The 24275-nt window shown below is 36.5% G+C and overlaps 1 protein-coding gene across 1 annotated transcript; it reads left to right on the top strand.

Moving 5' to 3' along the window:
* Positions 1 to 809: 809 nt before the first annotated feature.
* Positions 810 to 21599, top strand: LOC148873935 (beta-galactosidase 6-like). Its single transcript, XM_088966520.1, has 19 exons — positions 810 to 1111; positions 3244 to 3339; positions 3542 to 3654; positions 5972 to 6038; positions 9890 to 9982; positions 10075 to 10218; positions 10327 to 10421; positions 10576 to 10684; positions 11501 to 11585; positions 11712 to 11830; positions 11964 to 12125; positions 12284 to 12465; positions 12663 to 12754; positions 18988 to 19097; positions 19207 to 19314; positions 19709 to 19813; positions 20593 to 20738; positions 20867 to 21200; positions 21371 to 21599. Exons 1-19 carry the CDS (start codon positions 872 to 874, stop codon positions 21479 to 21481), a joined length of 2511 nt encoding a protein of 836 aa, XP_088822646.1. The 5' UTR covers positions 810 to 871; the 3' UTR covers positions 21482 to 21599.
* The last annotated feature ends 2676 nt before the right edge of the window (positions 21600 to 24275 follow it).

The following is a 24275-nucleotide window of genomic DNA, read 5'->3' as shown; positions in this document are numbered from 1 at the left end:
ATGAGGAAGTCATCAAAACAAGCTTCACTGAAGAAACCTTTTTTTTGGCTGAGTGACAGCATAGTTAGGCTTTCCAGATTTTTGGCTATCCATGTGGGACCTACATTGCAAAGTAAGCCCCTGCATGAAACATGGCTTTCAAAACCGGACAGGACTAGACAGTCGGCCGGAAAACCAGACAGTTCTGTTTTACCTTAGAATCGTCTTTTTGGCTAGACACCATTGATTTGGTCAGCAAATCGTTCACCCGGATGATTGACTTGTTCGAACCATCCAATGGTTATGGCCGATTTTTATTTATTTTTATTTTTTGTTAGAACGGACCGTCTATTTGATTCGAATAGTTAGATCATTCGACCTAGGAACCAGACCCCTGAACGGCTTGTTGTCCAGTTCTGTTTTAAAAACCTTGGCATAAAAGCCCTCCCATACGGGCACACATAAGCTTTGAAAGCTGGTTCAGCCAATTGAGGGCGGTCTATCTGAACCCTAAAAACCCAAGTTGGAGTACAACACACGGTCCCTCCTCGTTCCTCAGCGACGTGTAACGTTCAAAGTATGTTATCCAAGGGCTTAAGCTTTTCCATTTCTCTTATTGAGTAACGAGAGAGCATCTTGTCGTTGTCCCCTACTCCCTAACAAGGAAAGCAGGTCAATGCCTATATACCAAACTCTCCCAAATTGGTAAGTTATGATCTGCACTCCTTTTTGCTTTGTGAAAATTGTTATTAGAATAGAAGGTTTTTAGGGCTAGTTAAACGTGTACGTATTTGTTATGTAAGAGTACAAATAGGGGCCATTTGAGATTGTTTCCCTAGTGCTTGAGAGGTGAAATGAGATAGAAAAACAGGATTATAGATAAACTGAGAGAATGAGTGATAAGAAAAATGCTAGGGAAGTTGAAGTTTGTGGATTGATCAGAGACTTCTGCTTTGGGTTAGAGATGGTCTGGTGGTTGTGTTGGGTTGTGTTGGTGGCTGCAGTGGTGGTGGGAGCTGCCAGTGGTGTCCAAGGAGGCGGTGTTAGCTACGACGGAAGATCGCTGATCGTCGATGGGCAGCAAAAGATGCTCTTCTCTGGTTCTATTCACTATCCTCGTAGCACTCCTGAGGTACTTCATCAAAGCACAAGCTTTCTCTTCTTCCTTCTTCTTTCTCCTTCCTCTGTCTCACACTTTATTGACCCATTCATTAAAATTCTTTGAAGAGGAAGAGTGTCTTAGGTGAGAGTAAGTTGCTAAGTTATAACTTAAGAAATGAAAACAAAAGAAATCAATCAAGTCTCATTGTTTTGAGAAGGTAAGATAAGGTTTGGGGAGAGAAAATCACAAGTTAGGAGTTGTTCTCTCTCTCATACACCCACCCACCCACCTTTAAAACCCTACATTGAACCATTAGTATTTAGTATAGACTCTTTTCAAACTGAAACAGCTATTTTTGGTTTGATGGTAAATTCGAGAAACAGAAAGTTGAGGGAAAGTTCTTCCCAAACACAACCTTAATGTATATCTTGCTTGAAATCTTGTTGATCTTATTGGGTCCAAGACCAAGTAAGGACCAGCCCATGGGTTTGGATAAAAATGGGCTTGGACCTTTACATAGTATCAGGATTAGTAATACCACTCATGCGAGATCTCTGTTAAGGGCCTTGGAGTTGGAGATGAAGAGGGGAAAGTGGGAAACAGTGACCATAATCCAGTACCGTTCTATTTCTTTCTCTCTTTTTTTTTTTTGTTCCTTTTGTGTAGAACCCTTTTTGTTCGAACTTTGAAATTGAATTGTGAGTCAATGTTGGCATCTTATCGTTGATTATTTTGGTGTCTAATCGGTCAATTTTTAAGAAATTAACAAATTGATAAAAAATTGATTATTAAAATCAGTCTTACATATAACTTTTAGGTAAATTATAATTATTTATTAAATGATTAAAAAATAAAAAACGGCCAAAAACTATTGAACGGGTCGATGATTTGATCGCCCAGGTTAATGGGTTGTTGATCGATTCAACGGTTTTTGGATAGGGACAGGAATTGGGGTAAAATGGAATCGGTTGCCTAGACGGTTCCCGAGCCGAATGGTCTGACCATTTGGGTCAACGATGGTTTGAAAACCATTGTTTTTTATGCTTTTGGATTTTCACTAAGGTTTTTTTTTTGTGGGCTTTATTCAAGTGTGTGAGGTTCGACGAAAGTATGTTCATTTTTTTTCTCATTTTCTACTTTTTTTTTTGTCTTCTTCTTCAAGATCCTCCAAAATGGTCTAGGGTTTACCATCATTTTATTTTTTCTCTTTTGTTTTTTCTTTGGGTTTTCTTGTGCAATATTTTTTTTTTATTTTCTTACTCTTTTTTTTTTCCTTGGGTTTTCCAATTTGGTGGATTCACTGCCAATTTTTTTTTTTTTTTTGTGTTTAAAGTTACTTTGGATTTATCTTTCAAGGTTTTGGAATCCCTCGCAATGTCTACCCTTCCCATGATTATGACTACAAAGTTATTTTGTTTAATTATTGACATCTAGAAAAAATGACCTAGAAACAAAACTGTTCTGGCCACCGTTTTTTAGGTCGATGGTTCGACCGCCCGGTTCGAACGGACAACCCGTTTTGACAACAAAAATTAAAAAAAAATAAAAAATAAAAAATGGCCAAAAACAGTTGAACGGGTTGGTGGTTCGATCGCCTAGGTCAGTGGGTCATTGATCGATTAAACGGTTTTTGGTTAGGGATCAGGTTTGGAGTAAAACGGAACCGGTTGCCTAGACGGCTCCCAGGCCGAACGGTCCTACTGTCTGGGTCAACTAGGAGTTCTCAATGTTAAACAAATGACAACTATGAAGTAGAACTCAAAACTATCATTGTATGATCATGTTCTTATATGAAATGCTTTGGTGAAGCAATATTTAAAAACTAAGCATATGATGATTTTTTTAAAGTCTTTATATGAGTTTTAAGACTTGAATACTTATAATTACAAGTTTTTTTATTAAAAAATCATTGTATTTTTTAATGTAACAAATAACAATGTTACAATTCCAATACAGCCCCTGCAGGGCCCCTCCGCTAGTTTCTATTTAAAACACTTGAACGCCAATTGACATACACTTGGCAATAAATTGATCCGGCTATCCTTGGACTGGTTCTTTCTTTGTTGGGCACACAATCTATGAATTGGTTCTTGCCTTTGTTATTCCTAGCCAAAGCCAAACAATACAGCTAAACTTAACACCATTGATGCAACATTTTTCAGATGTGGCCGTCACTCATATCTAAGGCCAAGGAGGGAGGACTAGACGTAATACAGACCTACGTATTTTGGAGCCAACACGAGCCTCAACCCGGGCAGGTTCTTTCTCTGTCCCCGTATATGTGGAGATTACATTGGCACCCCATAGAGCGCCCCATAGAACATCCAAACCATGCATCGGGAACATCTCCCAATGACAAATACGGGCCCCAATGCAGGTTCAGATGTGCATGTGGGGTGCGATGTGTGGGGCGCAGATGTGAATTCGTGCATGTGTTCCAACGATGGTTCTATTTTACAGTATAATTTTGAAGGAAGATATGATCTGGTGAGGTTCATCAAGGAAATCCAAGCACAAGGACTCTATGCAACCCTTAGAATCGGACCCTACATTGAAGCAGAATGGAGCTATGGGTATTCACTCCTTTACTGATTCTAATGTTTTCTACTTGTCTTATACTGAGCTGCCTAGACTTCAATATTCACCCAACCCTTTATATTTTTCATATCGGGGTGTACTTACTGAAGGAGTTTAACATCCAACATGACCCGGATGCACCCCATCGACCCGAATCCATAATCTAATCAGTTCAGCCTGGTCTTAGTACGAACAAAAGCGGAATGTGTTATTGGTTGTTTGGCCGAACTTGTCCAACCCAAGCAAAACGTGAGGTTCGTGATTCAGGTCACGAGCCTCAATCCAATTGGAAAAACTTGGGCTGTTTTCATTTTTCACACCCGCCTCATAACTCTTTGCAGTTGCACGTGGGCTTATTTGTCTTTTTAGCTAATTTAGGTTATTATTTATCCTTTTGGCTCAGTTTGGAAAGAGTATAAATACGTATAAAATAATATAAAATATAAGATTTTGTATATTTTTATTCCTTTCAAACTAAGCTTTTAGTAAAAAACGTTGATATACATACAAAATAATACTAAGTATAAGATTTTGCACACTACAAATTTGTATTTATACTCTTTCCTTAAGCTCAGTTTGAAAGGAGTACAAATACAAATATGTAAAGTGCAAAACTTTATATTTTGTATGTATTTATACTGTATACATTTGTATTTGTACTCTTTCTAAACTGAACCTACTGTGTTTGGTTGTAGTGCAAATTTATTTACACTAGTCCAAATGGATGGGAGTGCAAAAATAAAAAATGGAAATTCTTGTTTAATTTTGTTTGGGATTTTACTTTATTCTACTTCATGTCTTAATTTACTTCATTTATATTGCAATCAAACAAAATAAACTAAATTTTGAAACAAAAATGGGTCAGAATTTACACTCAAATCATTTGCATTGCCATGGTTTTGCACCAATACAAATTTATTTGTATCGCAACCAAACTGTTGAAGATATGAGGTTGCTGTAATTTTGGAGGAGAAGCTTTGAGGCGCATACACTACCTTTAGAACGTTATTTGCCTCCACTCAGTTTTACTGAGTTTGCTGTTGGGTTACAGGCAAATTCGTTCCCATGATAGGAAAATATAGGTAGGTGCTGTTCAAACATTGTGACTGTTTAAATTGATCTCATCAACGGTGATCAACAGTTAGCAATGCACCAAAACCAAAGCTGCCCATCGCAAGTCGCACGGGTGTGCGCAAAGTGCGCCTCTAAAGCGCCTCATTGCACCACACACACGCACCCACGTGTATGCATGTGCATTGCATGGTATCAAATCCTCATACTCTCTTCTACTAATTCTAAGAAGTGTAAATCAGTTCCTATTGAAAATACTGAAAACAAAACTTATAATTTTCCAATGTGGGACATGTTCAAAATTGAGTTTTTGTAAGAGAAAAAACTGGTTTTTCAATCAAGTGTACAAGGTGCAATTTCTCATGTAATTGACCAATCAAACCCATTAGATTTAATCTCTTATGAGATTAAAATCCAACACAAATACAATCGATTTGATAGTGCAACTGCACAAATCGGGTACCTTATGAAGAAATTACGCTGTATCAGAATGTTTTCATTCAAATTTAGCAAATTCTCAACCCAAGCGAAGCATTCTAAAATTATACCCTTAAATACAACCCGAGCAATTGAGAGGCTTACAGCTTGGTAGGGGTGCAACTTTTGGGCAGAGTCGAATTGGGCTTTTATCAAAATTTAGATGCCCTGATTCAACTGCTCGGGCACAAAGCAGTGCAAAATGTTAACTTGGGCCATGCATCCTCTCAGGTCTGTGTAGAATGGTTACCTCAAGCTGCTTTTCTCATGAAAGAAGACAACAGAGTTGAGAACAATGTTGTCAGATTTGCGAAAAAAACAGGAACAATTTTGTCAGACTTGGATCGCACAGAAAATAAACTGGAAAGGACCGGTTAAATGGCCAGTTAGACCATTCAGTCTATAAGAATTGTGAAAGACCTGGGGCCGAAATCTCACTGGATAACAGGTTCGTCAGTTCCAAGCCTGTTAACACTGGTTGAGAAAAGTTTTTTTTTTTTTTTCTCCCAATTTTTTTCTTTTTTTTTTTTTTTTATATCATTTGAAGGGCTTAGCAATGGGGGTAGCCCATCCCCAACCCATAACCCCAGCTCCACCTAGGTGCAGGCAGAATTTAATCCCAAGTCTACGCTATGACTAGGCAAGAGACCTTACCAACCAGCTGGTTGGCACCCTGCTTCCTGAACTGTTAGACCAAGCAAAATGGATTTAAGGGCAAACCGGTATTTGCGCAATTGATGACTGAGCTGTATTATGTTGATGCAGAGGTTTACCATTCTGGTTGCATGATGTCCCAGGCATCATTTATCGATCTGATAATGAACCCTTCAAGGTATTTTCCCTCATTATCTTTATTTATTTATTTATTTTTTTGCTTAAGTTTAATAATAAAAATAGGAGTTTAACTATGATGCACTCACTAATATTGGCTACATGTTAAATCCAGATATCAATCAATCACATTAAAGCACTTGCTTATTTTTCACTGATTTGTGTTTCATAAAGTGTACTTTTATGTTTAATAACGTGTACTTATCATTACATTCAACTAATCATATTGTTGCATGGTGCAGTGGATGCATTATAGATTTTGCCTAAGAATAGGGTTAGGGATACCAATTTTCTCCATCCCCATTGAGTACCTGGTTCATAAAATGTACTTTTTATGTTTAATAATATGTATTTACCATCACATTCAATCAATCATGTTGTTGCATGGTGCAGTGGATGCATTATAGATTTTCCTAAGAATAGGGATTAGGGATGCCAATTTTCTCATCCGTGTTGGGTACCTGACCCGATGGGGTTAGGGATGGGGATTGCTTTGGTGGGGTGGGAAGTGAAATCCCAGCCCTGCCCCACCCTGACCCAATTATATGTATTATTCATATTAAATATATATGGTATTATTTATATTATATATATCATAATATATTTAAAATATTATTTATATTTTACATTTTTTCTTTATTTTAAATAAATTTGTTTTAAAAAATACTATTAATTACAATTTATTTGCGAATCAAGTCTTCATGGGGAACCCAACTCCGTCAAGGATCAGGATGGAGGACAATTTTTATCCCCAATGGGATTGGGGTTGAGGATGGAGATTTATTTTAAAATAAAAGTTGGGAATGAGGATTATAATCCCTGCCCAGTTTCCATTCCTAATAGGGTGCAAGTCAGATGCCCAATTTGATAAGTTTACATTGCATTGGACCTGGCCCCTGGAAAGAATTAATTTCTCATTTGCATTTACATGCATTTTACACCAAGACAAATGAAAATTGCACTCCAAAAACAAACTTGCTCAACCTAACTTGCCTTCCAATCTAACCCTATAAAACAAGGAGGCATGCCTTTGTTCTAATGGTTCTTCTATAGAACCAGTGGTGTATACTGCAATTTTTTGTAATGGGGTCATATAATAATAACTTAAATGTCAAAAAGCATTCACCGAAGTTGCAGCTCATGGAAATCTTAGTGCCTGTTTGGAGAGTGTTCACATAGCACCTTCTCGTGTTGTATCAGCCAAGAAACCTAAAAAGTCATGAAATCCTGTTCGGTAAAAAACTGGGAACCAAAAATAGGCTTACATGGGCAACATTCAAGTGAAGATATAGTACGCAGCTTCTTAGAAGTGGCTCTATCAACACAGCTCAATCATTGCATAATCTCTTCCAAATGGGTTATTTATATATATAATCTAAAAGATAATTAGTCTAAATCCAAATAAAATACCTAAATTGACCCCACACTTATATTTTTAATTTTTTATTTAACATTACCTGGTTCAGTATTACTATTATTGATCCTTAAAGGCTCAGTTTAGAATAGAAGTGAGCATTATTCAGTTAAAACCAAAAAACCGAATCGAAAATTTTGATTTTTTCGATTCAGTTATTTTGGTTTTTGGTTATTTTGATTTTTGAAAATTTTGGTTTCGGTTTTTAGAATTAGAAATTCGGTTAACCAAAAAAATTGAATTAATCAAACTTTGCTATATAACATGTAATATATAATATACAATATGTTACATTTAATATATAGTGAAATTTGATTTCATAATATATATTATATATTAAATGTTACAATATATATATATATGTTATAATATATATTATTGAAAATTGGTTTAACCAAAATCCAAACTAAAAATTTTACTTTCGGTTATTTTGATTTTCTATAATTTGGTTTTGGTTCAGTTTTCATTTTTTTAATTTAGTTTTTAAAATTTTGGTTTATTTGATAAACCAAATGATCACCCCCAATTTGGAAAAACTGCTAATACAAAATATATGCAGTGTAAATTTAGAAATATAAAATGCAAGATTTTTCACTGGTTATATATATTTGTATTTATTCTTTACAAACTTAATTAGCCTTGAAAGCATTTTTGCCCTTTTAGATGAAAGAGCGGAGAGAGAGAAGAACAGGGAGAGATGAATACAGAGTAAAATAAATGAATAAAGAGAGTGTCGGGAGGGAGGAAAAATATACATTAGATTTTCTGCATGGTGGTCTCGACGTGAAGGAAGGCAAGTGGGAGAAATGAAATTTTGATAGATAAATAATTAAGTAATTAATAGAAATATTTAAGGATATTGAGTATTAATGAGCTCAGAAGCCAAAACTTCCTTGACTTATTAGTTATTAATGCTGTGTTTCGTTGCAGTGTAAATTCATTTGCATTGATGCGAAATTATGGCAATGCAAATGCTTTGGGTGTAAATTTTGATTTATTTTTGTTTCAAATTTTATCTTACTTTATTTGGTTGCAGATAAATGAAGTAAAATAAGCAAATCCAAATTAAAATAAAATTAAACCAAAATTTACACTTTTTTTTTTCATTTACACTCCCATACATTTGTACTAATACAAATAAAATTGCACCGCAACCAAACACAGCCTATAAGACAAGGTGACAAGTTATTTGGTTCAATCGCGTCCGCTGTTATCAAACAGCCCCAACTTTGGAAGTTTTTGCAGTTTTGCCAATATAGTAAATTAAGGCAAGTGCTACTATTTGCAACGTTTTTCATTTCTCATCACATCAAATTCTAATACTTAACCCTTTCTCATGCCTTCAAATTTGAAACTTCAACTTGCAGTGCACATTGCAAGCTTAAGTTAAAATAAAAAGGTCAGACAGATTTATTTTTCTTATTTAGAGATTAAATTATGGCAAAATCTCGATGCATTCATTGCACGGTGCATCAAAGACGTGAGTCAATGATATTTGTTGTTTACGTTTTGTTAAAATAATAAGATGTTTTAACACACTCAGATTTCCTAATCACTTTTCCTATCCACTCTTTACCCACCATGAGTTAGAGCTATACATCTCTATTATGAATTGAGAGATGTATGGCTGCAATTCACGGCGGGTAGAGTGGATAGGAAAAGTGAGTAAGAAATCTGGGATCGTTTTGACATGGTTGATTGAAATCTAAATTTAACATGCAACCAATATCAGTAATTGCGTCATAGTTTAAATTTTAAATTATTTGGACAACTATTATATATAAGCATTGACATTAAATGTTATTACTAATATATGATTTAACTTTTATGGCTTGGAGGTGAAGTTAAAACAAGTATTTGCATGCTATAGTCAAAATAAACATAATTTAGTGTATAAATTTTCAAAAGAGAATAAGGTTACAAAGTCTCAAGATGAAAATAGTAGATTAAACAACCATCTTATTTATTTGTATAATAATAATTCTCCTCTCCTAAGTACATGCTATAATATAATGTTGACCTAAAAATAGATAAATAAATAAAACAATTTTCCCTAGAAAATTAGATAAAAGATTTAGATGCCACTGCTTTTGACATTTTTTCTCATCTTTCATTAATTTAGATTTTATTCCACTTTTGCTATACCCTTTATGGTGTATTAGTTGAGTGGCATGTGAAAATGTACATATAAGAGGAGAGAGATGAGTCGGAAAAGAGAAAGATAAATGGAATAAAATTTTGGGATCATCTTCTTGATATGAGGTTAAGGGAAGTATCAGAATTATATAGCAAAGATAATTGTGGTCAATGCTAGCTTAAATTTCAGGAAAAAAAAACTAGAAAAGAAATATTGTCAGAAAAAAAAAACTAAAAAAGAAATATTGTCATCAGCTACAAAATTAACACTTCAATTTCTGCATGTTGATTTATTTCTGTAGTGTTACATGCAAAACTTCACAACCAAGATCGTAAACTTGATGAAAGAAGAGAAGTTATATGCTTCACAAGGAGGTCCAATCATACTCTCACAGGTAAGGCTAGGACATGGGTGATTGGTAGCATCTTCTTCTTCTTCTTCTGCTGCTGCTTGTTTAATGGGTTTAAGAATTGAATGTTTGCATAGATTGAGAATGAATACAAGAATGTGGAAGGATCTTTCCATGAGAAAGGACCAGCTTATGTCCGCTGGGCTGCACAAATGGCAGTGGGGCTCCAAACTGGGGTCCCATGGGTGATGTGCAAGCAAGATGATGCTCCTGATCCAGTGGTTAGTACTCTACTTTCTTATAAATTCATCACCCTTTGAACTTCTAGATGGTTTTATTTTGCCTTTTGGCTATTACAGTCTCATTCTAGTTAACTTCACTATGTGCAGATCAATGCATGCAATGGGATGATGTGTGGACAGACATTTGCAGGGCCCAATTCACCTAATAAGCCATCAATATGGACAGAAAATTGGACTTCTTTGTATGTCTTCACTTAGTGACCCACTGTGTATTGTGTTAAAGTGATGTTCTTTACTGTTTTGTTTGTTTGGTACAAATGAAGTTGCTTATTTAATTATTTCATGCTTTGGATTAACTAATACCCTTTTCTTTTTTCTGTGTTCCTTCCATCTAAGCTTTCAAGTATTTGGTGGTAAACCTTACATAAGGTCTGCTGAAGATATTGCCTTTCATGTTGCACTTTTTATTGCTGCAAAGAAGGGAAGTTATATAAACTATTACATGGTATGATGCTTTTAATCTTTAACAACCAACTGTTTTTTGGCTTTTTTCTATCATTTTAAGGGATTGTGATATGCAAGTGGGGGCAGCAATGGAGGTCTTGTTGGAAAATTCCCAACCTAATTTGAATCTGAATCTGATTTTAAATCATCTTTTTGTCAGGCTACTTGTTATATCAGAATCCAATAAATCATGACAGAAAACACAAATATAGTGAAAAGCACAATGTTTACTGTGGTTCAAGAATTTGTGCCTACATCCATAGAAGATCCTTTCATAATTCAATTGAATACAGACCTTGTAAAACTATCAGTTTTTATATCACCAAATCAGGTTTCTCAATGCTTTCCAAATTTGAATACAACTGAGAAATACTCTTTGGCCCAATACCCCTGTATGGATTATGTAAAGTCAAATTTTGCATACTGGGAGTACTTTTTGTCCCTGTTTTTCTTGTAGTAGGGGGTCTGGATCTCCTATACTTTTCTCCTGCATTTACATTCTGTCTGTGATAGCTGAGACTGAATGGAAGTTCAAGACAAAGGTGTAGGAGATCCAGAGTTTGTAACAGGTTTCTCCTGCATTAACTGAGTTAGTTTGTAAAATGCCAGGTTGGGTTGGGTAAGGGGAAGGTTATTCTAAATCAGGCTAATAACTGTCAAATCTGAACCCTTCTGCAAAGGAGCCAAGAATTGTCATCTCTTTTACATATGTTAAACATGTGTTTCACTAGTACAAGATACCTATCAGAGATGGTTTAGTTTTGACTTATATTTGTACATAAATGTATCTGACGTTACTACAACTCTATATGTATAGTATCATGGAGGAACAAATTTTGGGAGAACAGGCTCTGCTTATGTAACAACAAGTTATTATGATCAAGCTCCTCTTGATGAGTATGGTAGGAGACTAGCATTTTGTATCTTATAACTTAACTATATCCCTTTTTCTCTTTTTGATTAAAACCCAAACTTTGTTGTGAAAAAGGATAAAAAGAGAATTTAATTCAACTATTTGACAAATGTAGGTTTGGTTAGGCAACCAAAATGGGGCCATCTCAAGGAATTGCATTCTGCAATAAAGTTATGCACTGAACCACTGCTTTGGGGAACACACACTAACTTTTCATTAGGAAATCTACAAGAGGTGAGAACTAAGGAAAGTGACGTATGATCTATTATTACATTTATTATTGTTCCCTCTCTCTCTCTCTCTCTCTCTCTCTCTCTCACCCTCTGTGAATGCACAGTAATAACTTTTTCTATCCACTTCTGTTAAGGCTCATATTTTCCAAGGAGAATCAGGAGAATGTTCTGCGTTTCTGGTAAACAATGATGCAGTAATTGCTAAAGTGAACTTCCAGAATTTATCATATGAGCTACCTCAACAATCAATTAGTATTTTACCAGATTGCAAGAATGTAGTGTTCAACACAAGAAAGGTGACACCCCTCTCCCCCAATGATCTTAAGTTTGGGTTGAGCCATTATCTCAACTTTGAACAAATAACTCTGCAATTTGGCAATTATTATTTGCTCTAAATCCAAGTAATTATATTAAAGCTAGGAATATGATTCTTTTCCCTTTACTACTTCAACAGGTAAGCACACAGTATAGTGCAAGATCAATTGAGTTAAGCCAAAAGTTTGATTCATCTGACCAGTGGAAGGAATTTAGGGAGGTTATTCCCAAATTTGAGGAAACATCAATAACTGCAGATATGCTATTAGATCACATGGATGCAACCAAAGATGTATCTGACTATCTTTGGTACACTTTCAGGTAAAGAGCAATTACATCAATAATTTATCTTATAAAACATATCAATACATTATAGTCATTTATGTTTAGCATGGTTTGTTTTCTATCTGCAACATACTACTATATTAAGAGACACTACATGAAAAATTATAAATGGCAGCAGTTTAGAAAGTGTTGAGACCTGATTACTGATGTTACTTTTAGATATAACAATGCAGCTTTCAGCATAACTCCTCTGATGACCAGTCTTTGCTTCAAGTTGACTCCCTTGGACATGTTGTTCATGCTTTTCTCAACAAGACATACATTGGTAAGTAGAAATTATCCATAACTTCCTTTTTTTACAACAATTGGAAACTTAGCTTCACTGTTATCGGCCATAAATTCAGGATTATATCCAATTGAGACATTGAAAGTAGAAATGCTTTTTTCTTTTTTTTTTTTTTTTGCTTATGTGTTTTGACAGCTCTGTTTAAGTAGTTTGAACCAGTAGAGAGTAAGAGAGAAAGAAGAAGAAGAACAGTCGAATCTGATGGCATAAACCCTATTAGTTGACCCTAATATGGATTAACCTCAAATTAGTTGTACAAAGACTAAACTGTCCCCCACTTAAGTATGGGACAGGAAGTCTCTATTAAAACTGCCACATAAGCACATAACTTAACAAAAATAAAATGACTAATCTACCCTTATCCGGCTAGCTCTAACACTCCCCCTCAAGCTAGAGAATATATGTTATATAATCTCAGCTTGTTACATATATAGTTCACTCTCCCTGAGCTTATGCCTTTTGTAAAAAAATCTGCCCATTGATCACCTGAGCCCACATGTTCTGTGCTTATCTCTCTAGTAAGGATCTTCTCTCTCACAAAGTGGCAATCAATCTCTATGTGTTTTGTTCTCTCATGAAAAACAGGGTTAGATGAGATGTGGAGTGCAGCTTGATTGTCACAGTACAATTTCATTGGTCTATCCATGAAGAACCCAATTTCTTGTAGGAGATTCCCCAGCCATACTAATTCACATGTAGTGTGTGCCATGGCTCTGTATTCGGCTTTAGCACTGCTCTTTGCCACAGCCATCTGCTTCTTACTCTTCTATGTCATAAGATTTCCTCCAAGAAATGTGCAGTAACCTGTAATAGATCTTCTATCAGACACAGAGCCTACCCAATTTGCATCTGTATACCCAATTACCTCAAGTCTTCCTCCTGGTTTGTACAATAACCCACAGCCTGGAACTCCATTTAGGTACCTTACAATTCTAAGAATTGCATCCCAGTGAGGTATCCAAGAGTTCTGCAAAAATTGGCTCACCACACTGATTGTAAAGGAGATGTCTGGTCTCATGATAGTCAAATAGTTCAGCTTCCCCACTAACCATCTATACTTTCCAGGATCATCAAATATTTCCCTTGTATCACTACTCAACTTAGCATTTGGCTCCATGGGACTTTCGGCCGGTTTTGCACCTAACAACCTTGTTTCATCTAGCATATCAAGAACATATTTTCTTTGGCACAGGTTTACACCTTGTTTTGATCTAGTAACTTCTATACCCAAGAAATACTTCAATGTCCCAAGGTCTTTTGTTTGAAAATGGTTTTGTAGAAAAACCTTTAGTTTATCAATCCCCAATTTGTCACTACCAGTTATGACAATATCATCCACATAGTTCACTAGTAAAATCTTTTTGGCTTCTGAATCATAGTTGAACACTGAGTGGTCAACCTAGCATTGTTTCATTCCAAAATTCTTCACCACTTTACTAAACTTTCCAAACCAAGCAGACGATTGTTTCAACCCATAAATTACCTTTTTCAATCTGCACACCTTACCATCCTCCCTGGAGCAACAAACTCAGGTGGTTGCTCCATATATACCTCTTCCATAAGGTCACCATGAAGGAAGGCATTTTTAATGTCAAGTTGAAACAAGGGTCAATCGTACATAACTGTTAGGGAAATTAAGACACAGACAGAGCCAATCTTAGCCACTGGAGAGAAGGTCTCCATATAGTCCACCCCATACAACTGTGAGTAACCTTTAGCAACAAGTCTGGCCTTCAGACGCTCCACGCTACCATCCGACAAGTATTTAATAGTATACACCCATTTACAACCCACAACATGCTTACCGGGAGGAAGAGTAGTGAACTCCCATGTTTGAGTATGCTGAAGGTCAAAGAGTTTCTCCTCTATTGCCTACCGCCACCCAGGTGAGCTAAGAGCCTCTTGGACATTCTTAGGTATAGAAATAGATGACAACAGCGAAACAAACTGACGATGTGAAGCAGAAAGGCGAGAGACTGAAACAAAATTGGAAATGGGATGGAGGGTACAACTACGCTTACCTTTCTGTAAAGCAATGGGAAGATCAAGTCTTGAAGGTTCTGGGATAGGAGCAACAACCGGATCCATAGACAAGGTAGAAGCTGGAGGAGGAGCCTGTGTCTGTTGATGAGTATACACGTGCCAGATTAGTGGTCGTTCAGTAGGGATCTGCACTGGAGGAGGTGAATGGTCAACTCCAATTGGAATAACCGAAATGGGATCACTATCTGGAAGAGGAAGAGGAAGCAAAGGTGGAGACACCGATGCTTTAGTTCCTGAGAAGAAGGGGACAGACATATTACTTCCGAGTAATGAGACTGTAACACTTGTACCCTTTTTGAGTCCGAGAGTAGCCAAGAAAGACACTTAATAGAGCGTGCATCCACCTTGTCTATCCTAGGACTCAGATTGTCAACAAAGCACACACAGCCAAAGATGTGGGGTGTTAATGGAAAGGGAGACAAGGTGGGGAACAAAATAGAAAAGGGAGACCGACCATGAAGAATGAAGGAGGGCATCCAATTAATAAGGAAACACGTAGTAAGTACAACATCACTCCAAAATCGTTTAGGAACACTCATATGATGGAGAATAGACCAGGTAATTTCAAGAAGATGACGATTCTTTCATTCAGCCACCCCATTTTGTTGAGGAGTAGATGCACATGAAGTTTGATGAGTGACGCCATGCTGTTCTAAATACTGTTGAAAGGAAGTAAGAAAGTATTCACAACCGTTATCTGAATGAAGAACTTTGATTGGAACACCAAATTGTGTATGTATTTCAGCATGGAATTTTTGAAAAATGGAAAATAATTAACTCATTTCTTTCATTAAATAAATCCATGTCATTTTTGAACAATCATTGATAAAAGTGACAAAATACTTGTAACCATTATAAGTCTCTATTTTAATCGAACCCCAAACATTTCAATGAACCAAAGCAAAATGACTCAACATACGACTTTCAACTCTAGAACTGAAGGGAACACGACGATGTTTCCCATACTGACATGACTCATACAGTAAATACAACAAATGACTCAAGGACGAAACCAGTATCTTGAGCGCCTTGAAAGATGAATGTCCCAGTCGATAATGCCACTGTAGAGGAGTGAGTGAAGTCTGAAGTGCAACTGACGATCCACCACCATCAAAGGTAATACAATCCACCAGCCTCATGCCCCCCACCAATCTTCTTCCCCGTCTTGAGATCCTGAAAAACACAAAAGGAAATGAAAAATGTAATAGAGCAATTAAGAGTATTGGTTAATTTACTAACAGAAATAAGATTGAATGGAAACTTAGGGACATATAGAACTGATCATGTCACCATTACCAACACCACAAATGGGAGAAGAGGAACCGTTGGCAAGGGTAACCGTTTGAGATGTGGAAGTTTCGGAGAGGGAAGAGAACACACCTGGAGTCTCGATCATGTGATCAGATGCTCCAAAGTCAATAATCCATGGAGAGGGTTTGGATGCCAAACAAGCTATACCTGAGTAGGCAAGGGTGGCTGTAGTATGTTGTGAAGTAGCCTGGAGAAACCTCTCATACTCATCACACGGTACACTCATCATATCCTTCTCGGAAACAGATGTAGATGTGGAAGGTGTTAGATCTGCTTGTTGGTTATCACTGACATCAACCCCACCAGCTACTACATCATTAGTCCATGTAGGAGGAGGGCCATGGAGATCATAACAGAAACTCATCGAATGTCCGTCCCTGCCATAATGGGTACAATTCCTTGTAGAGTTACTTTTTCCTTTACCACGGATGGGAGAAGAAGAACCGTTGGCAAGGGTAACAGTTTGAGATGTGAAAGTTTCAGAAAAGGAAGAGAACACACCTGGAGTCTCGATCATGTGATTAAATGCTCCAGAGTCAATAATCCATGGAGAGGGTTTGGATGCCAGACAAGTTATACCTGAGTAGGCAAGGGTGGCTGTAGTATGCTGTGAAGTAGCCTAAAGAAACCTCTCATACTCATCACACGGTACACTCACCATATCCTTCTCGGAAACAGATGTAGATGTGGAAGGTGTTAGATCTGCTTGTTGGTTATCACTGACATCAACCCCACCAGCTACTACATGATTAGCCCATGTAGAAAGAGGGCCATGGAGATTATAATAGAAATTCACCAAATGTCCGTCCCTGCCACAATGGGTACACTTCTTTGTAGAGTTACTTTTTCCTTTACCATGGCCTCTCTTTGAGTCACGACCACCACCATGGCCAAATACGGAACCACCACGACCTCCTCGGGAGACATGTCCTCCCCCTCTAGTACAACTTTCACCTCCTCTGGATATCACAAATGTTGATCTGTTAGATTGTGTGGGATTCTCTGTAGATCCCAAAGAAATCATACGAAGCCGTGCAAAACCTTCCTCAAGTGTAGGAAGAGTAGAGCCTCCCAATATTTGGGCCCTAATTGGTTCATATTCTGATTTCAACCCCACTAAGAACCTAGTGACATCTAGTTGTTCCCTCTATTGTTGTTGGACCTTAACATCTAGAGTGAGGGGATGATAGACATTGAGTTCATTTCTGAGGTTCTTCATATTGGCATAGTACTCTTCTGGGGTATTATTCCCTTGCTGTAAATCGAAATACTCCTGATAGAGTTGATATACCCATGTAGTATTATCTTGCCCAGAATAAAACTTCTTGGCATGTTCCCATATGTCCTTAGTTGTATCTAAGAACATAAAGTTGACACTTATTTTGGGTTCCATACTATTCCATAACCATGTCATGCTTTGGGCATCTTCCTGTTCCCAGTCATCAAACCCTAGAGAGTTAGCTGATGGTTTATCTTCCTTCACATGTTTCACTTTCCTCTTTACCTTGAGGAAAACTTCCACTGACTTGGCCCATGGCACATAATTCTCACCATTAAGTTTAATGGATGTCATCTGCACACCCAAATAGTCGGAGGGGATCATCACACTCGGTTTCTGATCACTGGAACCATCTCCCATTGCTGCCATTATGTCCCCCACTGCTATCTCTAATGTTGAACTCTCAGTCACCAACCAACTACTACTGTCAAGACAACACTACATCACACTGATAACAATCTCACAACTAGTCACAATCAACAACTTGATGTAGACTAACATTAAGGTTAAGAACTGGGTGTTTTGACCAGATTCGGCTACCATCCAGATTAGAACATTGATGAAAGCTACTAGGCTGAGGTATTCGACCACTTCTTTTAGCACAATTTTTTTTTTCTGTTCACACCACTACTAACATCCTAGAAATATTAGGCACCATTACAACAACACAACACTCAAGAAACCACACACACAAAAAAAAATTATGTTCACACCACTACTGACAACCCAGAAATAGTAGTCACCATGATAGCAATGCAACAACTTGAGCAACCACACACAAACCCTCTTGAAATTGTTCAGTAGAGGGTAAACACCACAAGCACCACCACACGACTAGGGCTGTTAAACATGGTGACAACAGTATTAGGCTGATATCCTAGGGTTGCCGCACCTTCCTAATACATTTAATAGGGATTGCGACAGTCCTAAAACAAAAAATAAATAACAGATGCCGCAGCTATCAGATTGTGTACCTCAGATTCGCAGCCCAGAGAAGAAGAAGAAGGAAAAGAAGAGAGATAACTTGAAGCCACAGGAAGGAAATCTTGAAGTCATAGCCTTCTTCTCCTTCATTTATGGCTCTGATACCATGTTTTGACAGCTCTGTTTAAGTAGTTCGAACCAGTAGAGAGTAAGAGAGAAAGAAGAAGAAGAAGAAGAAGAAGAAGAAGGAAGAAGAAGAACAGTCAAATCTGATAGCATAAACCCTATCAGTCGACCCTAATATGGATTAACCTCTAATTAGTTGTACAAAGACTAAACTACCCCCCACTTAAGTATGTGACAGGAAGTCTCTATTAAAACTGTCACATAAGTACATAACTTAACAGAAATAGAATGACTAATCTACCCTTATTTGACTAGCTCTAACAGTATTTATAGGTCAGAAGACATTATTTATATATCTTTACTATGATATTTGGAAGAAAATAATTTATATTTGCTTGTTAACCATATACACATTTATAAATTAACTTTAGAATGGATGTATTCAATCGAGTTGTTTTGCAGTACTATTCTTACAACAAAATCTTGACAATGGATGATTTTCTTTTCCTTTTTCTGGGTTATTCTCTAGGGTCTGCACATGGAAGTTATAAAAATCCAGGATCTAGCCTTAATATTTCAATCTCATTAAGTAATGGGATGACTGATGTTTCACTATTAAGTGTCATGGTTGGATTACCGGTAATCTCTCTCTCTCTCTCCCTCTCATCTCTTTCTCCTCCCTCCCTCTTCCCTCAGACAATTTCCTATAATTATCAATTAACTCACTACTTTTATTCACCATATTAAGAATTCAGGAGCATATCTTGAGCATAGAGTTGCTGGATTACGTGGAGTGAAAATTCAAGGCATTGGAAATGGATCTCAAGATTTCTCTAAGTACCAATGGGGATATCAGGTTATTTCTTCAACTAATAAATGAGAAAACTTTAATACATTGAAGAATGTGCCTGACCATCCCAATTAATCTAAATTGAATGCTTACTTTTGATTCTGCATTCAAGGTTTTAAAAATTTTCCAATACTTTATGTAATTTTGGAAAGATTTTAGGCAAAACTATGGTTTCCTTTAGCTTTGATGTAATTGAATTCATCATATTTTATTCCCAGATTTCTTAAATACTTGCATGTTAAATGAAATATGCATGATCCATAAACCATTGTGCTAAAGAAATCACAAACACAGAACAAACCACAAAATTTAACATGGTTCAGCAATTTGTTGAATAAACCCTTGTGAAATGTCACTTTCATTCAATGCTTATGTTATCTATTTAATCAATGTCATGCAGGTGGGGCTAGTGGGGGAAAAGTTTCGAGCATACAATGAAGAAAGCTCCAGTGAAGTTCAATGGAACAATCTTGGAACCTACAAACCACCCCTTACATGGTATAAGGTACAATTTTAATTTAAGTTTCACTTCTGTTATTTTTTTAGTTATAGTGACCTTTCAAATGCATAATATGGAGGAAAAGTAACAATAATGTTGATTTATTAGTCAATTATTCTAACACAACTTATCCTGTCAACATTCAAAAGTGAGAAGAGAAAAGTGATTATTATCAATTATTCCAAATTCTATGACACTGCTTGACTTGTATTTCATAAAATTTTTAAAAAGATTCACTTGCGGCTGGGACCTATTTACACAAATTGGATTCATACTAACCATATTCTACAAAATAGTTTTAAGTACAGCTATGCTATACAGAGTAGAGTGTTGGGCATTCAACAAACAAAATGTGCAAAAAATGAATGTAGCAGAAATGCGTATGCCGAGATGGATGAATGGAAAAAATGGAAAGAATAGTTTTAGAAATAAAGTCATTTGAAGGAACCTAGAAGTAGCTCTAATAGGTGATAAATGAGAGAAAGTTTACTAAGATGATTTGTTCAAGTGAATAGAAGACTGTTGTCAACACCCATAAGAAGTGTTCTTTTGCAAGTTGAAGGGTTTGGAACTTAGAAGGGCTAAGGGTAGACCAAAAGGGACATGGGTCGAGCTAGTAGGAAATGATCTAATCGCCCATAATTTAGCAATGAATATAGCACTAAACAGAACAGATGGAAAAATGGGATTCATGTAGCCGACCCCATATAGTTAGGATAAGGCTTGGCTGGTGATGATGATGAGATTCATTCTAATCATTTGTAAATTAATTGACAATTTGGCAGACTACATTTGATGCACCAGCTGGAGATGATCCAGTTGTTCTAAACTTGAGCACTATGGGCAAAGGTGAAGTTTGGGTTAATGGCCAAAGCATCGGTCGTTATTGGGTCTCATTTCACACAGATGGAGGAGTTCCTTCTCAGGCATTGTATGTACATGAAGCTCTCTCTCTCTCTCTGTCTCTCTCTCTCTCTCTTCTATTACTTTCAGTCTGTTTTACAGGTTACAGATTTAATATTTTTGTTGTTAATACTAATGTTCCATATTGTTTTTTAGGTACCATGTGCCTCGGTCATTTATCAAACCTTCAGGGAACCTCCTGGTCCTGTTAGAAGAATTTGATGGGGACCCTCTTCATATCACCTTGGACACTGTTACAATCTCTAAAGTATGTGGACATGTGTCAGAATCTCATTTGCCCCCAGTGGCTTCATGGGGTGGTGGACAACACAAAACACACCATAAAAGGAGAAGTGTTCAAATTGAATGTCCTCATGGAAGGATCATCTCAAAGATTTTATTTGCAAGCTTTGGAAACCCGTCTGGTGACTGTAAAAGTTATGCCATTGGAAGTTGTCACTCCTCTAATTCCAAAGCAGTTGTTGAGAAGGTAAGTGCTCTGGTTCTATATATTCTGCTTCTATTAATTCTCTTTTTTATAAAGATGATCAAGAATCGAGTCTGAATATTTAAAATAATTTCCTTTTATGATGTTATTGCAGATGATATTTCACCTGAAAATCTGAATTTTTAATTGTTTTCCTTACAATAAATTTTCAGGCTTGTTTAGGGAGAAGGCACTGCTCTATTCCTCAGTCAATCAAGGCATTTGGTGGGGATCCATGTTCAGGCACTCCAAAAGCTCTATTGGTGGATGCAAAATGTATATAAAATTGTCCTACCATACAAGAACCTGTATAATAGGATCAGTTATTTCAACTCATCCTGATAAGATCTTATTAAATCATTTAGCTTATTAATAAAAATCTTCTTCCATATATTACCAGAAGATATTTGGTTAAACCAATGCTTGTAATGACCTGTTCTTAGCCTTCCATTCAGAAAAGGGGCTAAATTACCCAGGGGGGCTAAATAAATTTTAGGGTAAACTACAAACATCCACCCTGTACTTAGGGGGTAGTGGCACTTAGACTCTCAAACTTTGTTTTGCAACAGAGACCCCTTGAATTTCTAGATTCTAGCACTTTGCACCCTGTTATTACTATTCCTTTAAGCAATTCTAAAACCCCAAACTACCATTATGTTATTTTATAAAACCATTTTGCCCTTTTTAGCTTAGGGGGTGTTCTATACCCAGCTATAAAAAGTGTGGTGTGTTAATGTGTTTGAAATGATAGGCTTTGGAACTCATTGCACCTCTAGCAATGTTCTAACATATGTTGGTTTGGTGTGTTCTAAAGCATTGGAAAATAAATATAGAAATAGTTTTGTAAAAATATTCAAAGTCAATGTTTATTGAGTGTTCCAAGGTGTGGTGTGTTTTGGTATAGAGATTTTGGTTTGTTCCAAAATTTGCAATATTTTATGCTTTAGAACACACCATGGCTAAAAAGAACAAATATTTTCTGTGGCATATTCCAAAACCAAATGAAATGGGTATCTACCACAATACTGAACACCAGCTTAGTGTTTCTAAAGACCTAACTCTCATCTGTTTCTCTCAGCTTTCTTTCAACAAAATTCATCTTGAAACACCCTTAGAGCAATTTGTGCTTTAAAATTGTTATTTTCATCATTAACATGGTGGCCATCTGTAATTTTCCCAAAATTTTGATTTAGGGAAAAATCAACTTACTTTGTGGGTCCTACTTTAACTTCAAATTCATGTTGTTTCATAAATTAGAGTAATGTTTGATCCAAATTTGATCCAGTTAGTATAGTGGTGGTTTGAATTTGATGCATTTATAATTGGATCAAATACGGATCCACTCCTATCTGATTTGATTTGATTTAAATGTTTATATGCTTATATAATATAAAGGGAAAATTATAGATAGGTATCTTATACTTTGGGGTAGTGACATTTAAGGACCTTGACTTTCAAGTGCAACAACCAAGTACCTTTAACTTTCAAAAATAAACACTCGAGTCTGGCTGTTAGCATTCCACCAGTTATCATCTGCACTTGATGTTATATATGCCTTGAAACATTTCAAAATCCCAAAATAACCCTTTACATATTTTATGAGACCGTTTCATGAAGGACTCTTTCAAGTTCTACGAAACTGACATTGTATCAAAATCTGACCATTCTCCAACACCAGCTCAACAAATTCATCTTCAGGACTACATAAAAAGAATTTGGGGTCCATTTGTTTGCAGTAGGAATCGGAATCAAAATTTGTTGGAGTTGGAATGGTCTATTCCCACTGTTTGTTTGGTTCAAATAGGAATTGGAATGGGAATTAAAATCAGCTGGAATGAGATTTCATTTTCAAGGGAGGGGTGAGAGAATGGCCATTCCTTTAAATGGCGGATGCCATCTCACCAAGAATGGGAATGAGATTCTGATTCTACCCAATCAAACGATTGGAATTGGAAGGTTCATTCCAATTCCAATTCCAAACCCCTATTCCTGTGAATGAAACATGCACTTAAAATGGGAAATTTGGTAATTTTACCACTCATCATAATTGGGTTGGACCAGACCTAGGCCCAAAATTTATGATGATGAGCTTTCAACAAAAGGAACATGGCGCCTATAATTTCTTTACCTCTTAGTATGCCTACACAAAAGTCTCTCCACATGTAATCGTAAGTGGTAGTAAGTTGCATCGTAGTTACAAGATTAATTTCTGCCAAGTGAATTTTGGTTCAAACTTCACACAAATGGAGCTTCAAAGTGTAATCATAGATTTATCCAGTTCGTAAAGTTTAATGTATGCTTTGAATAAGCAATAATTTTTCGAATTTTCAGTATGATATTTCATACATAGGCATGTCAGGATGGGCACTGTTGTTGCAAAATGGTAACTCAATATCTGAAATTGATTGGATAAAAACGAGAGAAAAAAAAATACAATACAGATGAGCTCAATTAGGGGTGGACAAGATTGAACTTTTCACAAGTTATCTGAGCTCAATTCGTGAAAAATTCAATTTGATTTTGTTTAAATTGAGCTTCAAGCCAAACTTGAACCCAGCTTGTGAAGCTCCCCTACTCAAGGTTATATCATGTATAATATATTATTTTTAATTTTTTAATATTTATAACAGTAAATAATTTTTAATGTTTATATGTATGATTTTTTTTATATTTTATATAACACTTGACTCATTATCAAGCTTAAGCTGAGACGAATTTGAACGTATGAGCTTTTGAGTTGAGTTGAATTCGAGCTCATGTTTTAAACTTGAGCCCAAAGTCGAGTGTCATGTTTTTTCACGGAGATGAGCTCAAATAGCTGCATATTTAACTTGGCTCAAATCCAGTCCACTCCTAAACTAAAAAAAACACACAAAACTTATGTGGTTTAGCATATAACTTAAATTTTCAGGCAGGGGCGGAGCCAAGTATATTGATGGGGGTCCTTGCCCCCACTCCCCACCATTATCTATGGTTACTAATGGGAGGTTGGCCGAACCCTAAGAATTGGACATAAAGCCCAAGCTTGGCCCAGGCCCAATGTCAAAACTGTATTATCCAATCTAAGCCCAACCCACA

This window comes from Nelumbo lutea, chromosome 1 (assembly GCF_056320005.1).
Source record: "Nelumbo lutea isolate HS-2025 chromosome 1, American lotus-T2T, whole genome shotgun sequence".
In the NCBI taxonomy this organism is placed as follows: Eukaryota; Viridiplantae; Streptophyta; class Magnoliopsida; order Proteales; family Nelumbonaceae; genus Nelumbo; species Nelumbo lutea.
The sequence above is the reverse complement of the archived record's forward strand: the minus strand, read 5'-3'. Positions and strand labels throughout refer to the sequence as shown.

Coding starts and splice junctions, on each gene's coding strand:
- LOC148873935 (XM_088966520.1), top strand. CDS start 872: ATGAGTGATAAGAAAAATGCTAGGGAAGTTGAAGTTTGTGGATTGATC. Junction 11,586..11,711: donor AGCTCCTCTTGATGAGTATG/GTAGGAGACTAG, acceptor TGACAAATGTAG/GTTTGGTTAGGCAACCAAAA. Junction 19,315..19,708: donor AGTACCAATGGGGATATCAG/GTTATTTCTTCA, acceptor AATGTCATGCAG/GTGGGGCTAGTGGGGGAAAA.